The sequence below is a fragment of the Mobula hypostoma genome, chromosome 11 (genome assembly GCF_963921235.1).
Source record: "Mobula hypostoma chromosome 11, sMobHyp1.1, whole genome shotgun sequence".
Lineage (NCBI taxonomy): Eukaryota > Metazoa > Chordata > Chondrichthyes > Myliobatiformes > Myliobatidae > Mobula > Mobula hypostoma.
The window spans coordinates 116,478,454-116,484,453 of NC_086107.1; the positions used below are offsets into that span (position 1 = coordinate 116,478,454).

General features: G+C 51.7%; 1 protein-coding gene across 2 annotated transcripts in view; it reads left to right on the forward strand.

Moving 5' to 3' along the window:
* kif22 (kinesin family member 22) overlaps window positions 1-5,084 on the forward strand; it is a 54,882-nt gene extending 49,798 nt beyond the window's left edge. For both annotated transcript variants that reach the window (XM_063063061.1, XM_063063062.1), the window contains exons 14-15: window positions 4,030-4,086; window positions 4,869-5,084. In XM_063063061.1, the coding sequence (XP_062919131.1) occupies window positions 4,030-4,086; window positions 4,869-4,898 (87 nt within the window). In that variant the 3' untranslated portion in view covers window positions 4,899-5,084. The remainder of the gene's footprint in view (window positions 1-4,029; window positions 4,087-4,868) is intronic.
* The last annotated feature ends 916 nt before the right edge of the window (window positions 5,085-6,000 follow it).

Sequence of the window (6,000 nt, forward strand, 5' to 3'; positions counted from 1 at the left end):
GACAGGCCCAGAGACCTCTAACGCTCCTCATACTCTCCAATGCCAGCATGTCCTTTCTTGCACAAGGGGCCCAAACTACTTACAATACTCCAAGTGAGAGCTCACCAGTGCTTTATAAAGTCTCAACATTACAGCTTGCTTTTATATTCTAGTCCTCTTGAAATTAATGCTAGCATTGCATTTGCCTTCCTCACCACACTCAAATCGGCAAATGAAACTTTTGAGAATCTTGCACAAGGACTCCTGGGACCCTTTGCATCTCTGAATTTTCTCCTTGTCAAAGAGTCTATGCCTTTATTTATTCTACCAAAGTGCATGACCGTATATTTCCTGACGCTGTTTTCCATCTGCCACTTCTTTACCCATTCTCCCAAATTGTTTCAGTCCTTCTGCAACCTCCCCTCCTTCCTCAAAACTACCCATCTTCGTATCATCCGCAAAGCCTTTCATTCTGTCATCCAAATCATTAACACGAAAAGAATCGGTCCCAACACCAACCTCTGCAGAACTCCACTCATCACTGGCAACCAACCAGAAAAGGCTCCCTTTATTCCCACTCTGCCTCCTGCCAATCTTCTATCCATGTCAGTATCTTCTCTGCCTGACCATGGGTTCTTACCTTAAGCAGTCTCACCTTGTCAAAGGAGAATCCATTCTCCTTTGTCTATCCTGCTTGTTATTTCCTCGAAGAATTCCAACAGATTTGTCAGGCAAGATGTTTTCTTAAGAAAACCATACTGACTTTGACCCATTATTTCATGTGCCTTCAAGTACCCTGAAACCTCATCCTTAACAATGGACACTAACATCTTCCTAACCACTGAGGTCAGGCTAAATGGACTATAATTTCCTTTCTTCTGCCTCCCTCCCTCTTAGAGAGTGACATGAGATTTGTAATTTTTCAGTCCTCTGGAACCATGCCAAAGTCTAGTGATTCTGAAAGATCATCACTAATGCCTCAAACTCTTCAGCCCCCTCTTTCAGAATCCTTGGGATGTAGTCCATCCAGTTCAGTTAATTGATCTCGAGGGGGTGGGGAATGGACAGTCGATTGTGGAGGGGTGGGGTTAGGCTGAGTGGGAAATGGATGGACAGATTGTGGAGGGGTGGGATTAGGGTGAGTGGGAAACAGATGGACAGATTGTGGAGGGGTGGGGTTAGGGTGAGTGGGAAACGGACAGACAGATTGTGGAGGGTTGGGGTTAGGGTGAGTGGGAAATGGACAGATTGTGGAAGATTGAGGTTAGATTGAGTGGGAAATAGGCAGATTGTGGAGGGGTGGGGTTAGGGTGAGTGGGAAATGGACGTACAGATTGTGGAGGATTGGGGTTAGGGTGAGTGGGAAATGGATGGATTGTGGAAGATTGGGGTTATGGTGAGGTGGGGAATGGATGGACAGATTGTGGATTATTGGGGTTAGGGTGAGTGGGAAATGAACAGATGATTGTGGAGGGGTGGGGTTAGGGTGAGTGGGAAATGGATGGATGGATTGTGGAGGGGTGGGGTTAGGGTGAGTGGGAAATGGATGGACGGATTGTGGAGGATTGGGGTTAGGGTGAGTGGGAAATGGACGGACAGATTGTGGAGGGGTGGGGTTGGGGTGAGTGGGGAATGGACGGACATTGCGGGGTTAGGGTGAGTGGAAAATGGACGGATAGATAGTGGAGGATTGGGGTTAGGGTGAGTGGGAAATGGACGGACAGATTGTGGAGGATTGGGGTTAGGGTGAGTGGGAAATGGACGGACAGATTGTGGAGGGGTGGGGTTAAGGTGAGTGGGAAATGGACAGACAGATTGTGGAGGGGTGGGGTTAGGGTGAGTGGGAAATGGATGGACAGATTGTGGAAGATTGGGGTTAGGGTGAGGGGGAATGGATGGACAGATTGTGGAGGGGTGGGGTTAGAGTGAGTGGGAAATGGACGGATTGTGGAAGATTGGGGTTAGGGTGAGTGGGAAATGGACGGACAGATTGTGGAGGATTGGGGTTAGGGGGAGTGGGAAATGGACAGACGATTGTGGAGGGGTGGGGTTAGGGTGAGTGGGAAATGGACGGACGATTGTGGAGGGGTGGGAAATGGATGGATGATTGTGGAGGGGTGGGGTTAGGGTGAGTGGGAAATGGACGGACGATTATGGAGGGGTGGTGTTAGGGTGAGTGGGAAATGGACAGACGATTGTGGAGGGGTGGGGTTAGGGTGAGTGGGAAATGGACGGACGATTGTGGAGGGGTGGGGTTAGGGTGTGGGAAATGGACGGATGATTGTGGAGGGGTGGGGTTAGGGTGAGTGGGAAATGGACGGACGATTGTGGAGGGGTGGGGTTAGGGTGAGTGGGAAATGGACAGACGATTGTGGAGGGGTGGGGTTAGGGTGAGTGGGAAATGGACGGACGATTGTGGAGGGGTGGGGTTAGGGTGTGGGAAATGGACGGATGATTGTGGAGGGGTGGGGTTAGGGTGAGTGGGAAATGGACGGACGATTGTGGAGGGGTGGGAAATGGATGGATGATTGTGGTGGGGTGGGGTTAGGGTGAGTGGGAAATGGACGGACGATTGTGGAGGGGTGGTGTTAGGGTGAGTGGGAAATGGACAGACGATTGTGGAGGGGTGGGGTTAGGGTGAGTGGGAAATGGACGGATGATTGTGGAGGGGTGGGGTTAGGGTGTGGGAAATGGACAGATGATTGTGGAGGGGTGGGGTTAGGGTGAGTGGGAAATGGACGGACGATTGTGGAGGGGTGGGGTTAGGGTGAGTGGGAAATGGACGGACGATTGTGGAGGGGTGGGGTTAGGGTGTGGGAAATGGACGGATGATTGTGGAGGGGTGGGGTTAGGGTGAGTGGGAAATGGACGGACGATTGTGGAGGGGTGGGAAATGGATGGATGATTGTGGAGGGGTGGGGTTAGGGTGAGTGGGAAATGGACGGACGATTGTGGAGGGGTGGTGTTAGGGTGAGTGGGAAATGGACGGATGATTGTGGAGGGGTGGGGTTAGGGTGAGTGGGAAATGGACGGACGATTGTGGAGGGGTGGGGTTAGGGTGAGTGGGAAATGGACAGACGATTGTGGAGGGGTGGGGTTAGGGTGAGTGGGAAATGGACGGACGATTGTGGAGGGGTGGGGTTTGGGTGTGGGAAATGGACGGATGATTGTGGAGGGGTGGGGTTAGGGTGAGTGGGAAATGGACGGACGATTGTGGTGGGGTGGGAAATGGATGGATGATTGTGGAGGGGTGGGGTTAGGGTGAGTGGGAAATGGACGGACGATTGTGGAGGGGTGGTGTTAGGGTGAGTGGGAAATGGACAGACGATTGTGGAGGGGTGGGGTTAGGGTGAGTGGGAAATGGACGGATGATTGTGGAGGGGTGGGGTTAGGGTGTGGGAAATGGACAGATGATTGTGGAGGGGTGGGGTTAGGGTGAGTGGGAAATGGACGGACGATTGTGGAGGGGTGGGGTTAGGGTGAGTGGGAAATGGACAGACGATTGTGGAGGGGTGGGGTTAGGGTGAGTGGGAAATGGACGGACGATTGTGGAGGGGTGGGGTTAGGGTGTGGGAAATGGACGGATGATTGTGGAGGGGTGGGGTTAGGGTGAGTGGGAAATGGACGGACGATTGTGGAGGGGTGGGGTTAGGGTGAGTGGGAAATGGACGGACGATTGTGGAGGGGTGGGGTTAGGGTGTGGGAAATGGACGGATGATTGTGGAGGGGTGGGGTTAGGGTGAGTGGGAAATGGACGGACGATTGTGGAGGGGTGGGGTTAGGGTGAGTGGGAAATGGACGGACGATTGTGGAGGGGTGGGGTTAGGGTGAGTGGGAAATGGACAGATCGCGGGGGTAGGATGAGTTGGGAAATGGACAGATTGTAGGGGTAGGGGGAGGTGGGGAATGGATGGACACACTGTGGTTTTCCCACACAGATTGGGGCAGGACAAGATCAGGGTTCAGTGTGTTTCTGGACCCCTCTTCCACCCCCCCCGCCCCGCACCGCACCACCAGTTCTCACCACAGTCCCTCTCCCTCTCTCTGCAGATTGAGGACCTCGCCAAGATCGGCATGTCAGCCAAGTTCCTCTCCACCTTCATGAAGGTGAGAAATCATGGGGCAAAAACAAATGACAGAGAGGCTGGTGGCAGGTCAGCTGCATGAGGCTGTTCCACCTCGCGTAGCAGGGGATCTGCGGGAGAGAACCTCTCTCCCAGACGTTTGGGAGGGGAGCTTTTTCCCAGCGGGTTGTGGGAGGGTGTACCTCACTGCAGGGGGATTGTGGAGTGGAGGGAGCCTCCCATCAGGAGGTTTGTGGAAGGGAGCCTGCCCTTGAAGTGCTGGTCACTATGCTATAGGAAAGATGCTGTTTAGGTGGAAAGAGTGTGGTGAAGATTTACAAGGTTGCTGAGACTCGAGTTGTGGAGGGAGGTTGGACGGGTTGTGATTTTATTCCCTGGGGCATAGGAGACTGCGGGGTGACATCAGAGGTGTATAAAACTGAGGGGCACAAATAGGGTGAATGTGCACAGTCTTTTCCCTGGGGTTGGGGAAATCAAGACCCAGAGGGCATGTTTAAAGTGAGAGGGAAGGGAGATTTAATGGGGACCTCTTTCATAAATGGAACAGGCTGCCAGAGGAAGTGGCTGAGGCAATGACATTAACATGTAAAAGAAACTTGGACAGCTGCGTGGGTAGGAACGGTTTCGAGGGATGTGGGTCAATTGTGAGCAGACGGGACAGGTTCAGATGGGGATCGGAGTCAGCGTGGACTGGCTGGGCTAAAGGGCTCTTTCTGTGCTGTGTAACTGACTCACGATGGGCTATAACACTCTGCCTCTTTCCCCTTCCCCATCCCTGCATGTAACACTCTCTCTGTCTCACAGGCCAACGCTCTCAGCTGCCTTGCCAAGTGACAGTGTCGGTTTCAGAAGCCCCCTCCCCCTGCAGGGTGGGGGGTGAGAGAAGAAGCAGCTTTCCTGCTGTACATCAGTAATGATGGCTTGTATCATAATGTTTTGTGTTGGAGGCTCTACCCAGCCTCTGTGTTTTACGCGCAATTTAATAAAGGTTTTTTTGTACAACTCTAAAACAGCTGTGAGTCCTACACATCAGTCTCTGACTCTTCTTCCTCCCTTCCTGAGCTGCTCTCCTGTCTCCCCCGATCAAAAACAGGACGCAGGACTCTGATACAAAAACAAACAAGTTTAATGGTTTTGACAGATTTTCACAGACCCTTCACTTGTTCCCACACCGACCACCTGCACTCCTGCCCTCCCCACTATCCCATCTCTCCATGGGAACGCTCTGCGTGTATGGTAGAGAGGGCAGTGTGCTCAAAGAACCTCCCACTCCCCTACCCAGTCCCTGCCGTAATCAGACATGGCCCGACACTCAGTCCGCCACAGGGGCCACATCCAGAGATTCTTCATACAGGACGACAGCCGAGGGATCTGTAATGAGAGAGAGAAGAGGGAAGCATGAGACCACAGCGAGGAAAAGCAGGGTGTTCGGCTTCACAGAGCACAAGAAGGCTGAAGATGTTCCCAATCAGAATAATTATCACTGACAGATACCCTAAAGTTTGTAGTTTCTCGGCTGCAATCCATTGCAAGATATATATATATATATATATAAAAGTTAAAGTTAGAATCAAACAGAATAATGCAAAAAGAATTGTGAGCTACATTCATGAGGGAAGTACAGGTGGATATCTTTTTGGCTAAAAGATGCGGTGGAAAGAGTGGGCTTCAAGTTCCAAGGCATCAGTATCTCAGGACAAACACAAGATTCTGCACATGCTGGAAGAAGGGTCTTGGCCTAAAACGTCGACTGTTTTTCCCCTCCATAGATGCTGCCTGACCTGCCAAGTTCCTCTGGCATTTTGTGTGTGTTACTCAAGGTCTCCGAGGACCTGTCCTGGCCCTAACTGATTAGTGCCTCTACTTTATTTGGGAGTTAAGAACGTAGAATTCTATGTGATACTATTCTAAAATGTGCTGACCTTTTAATCTACAA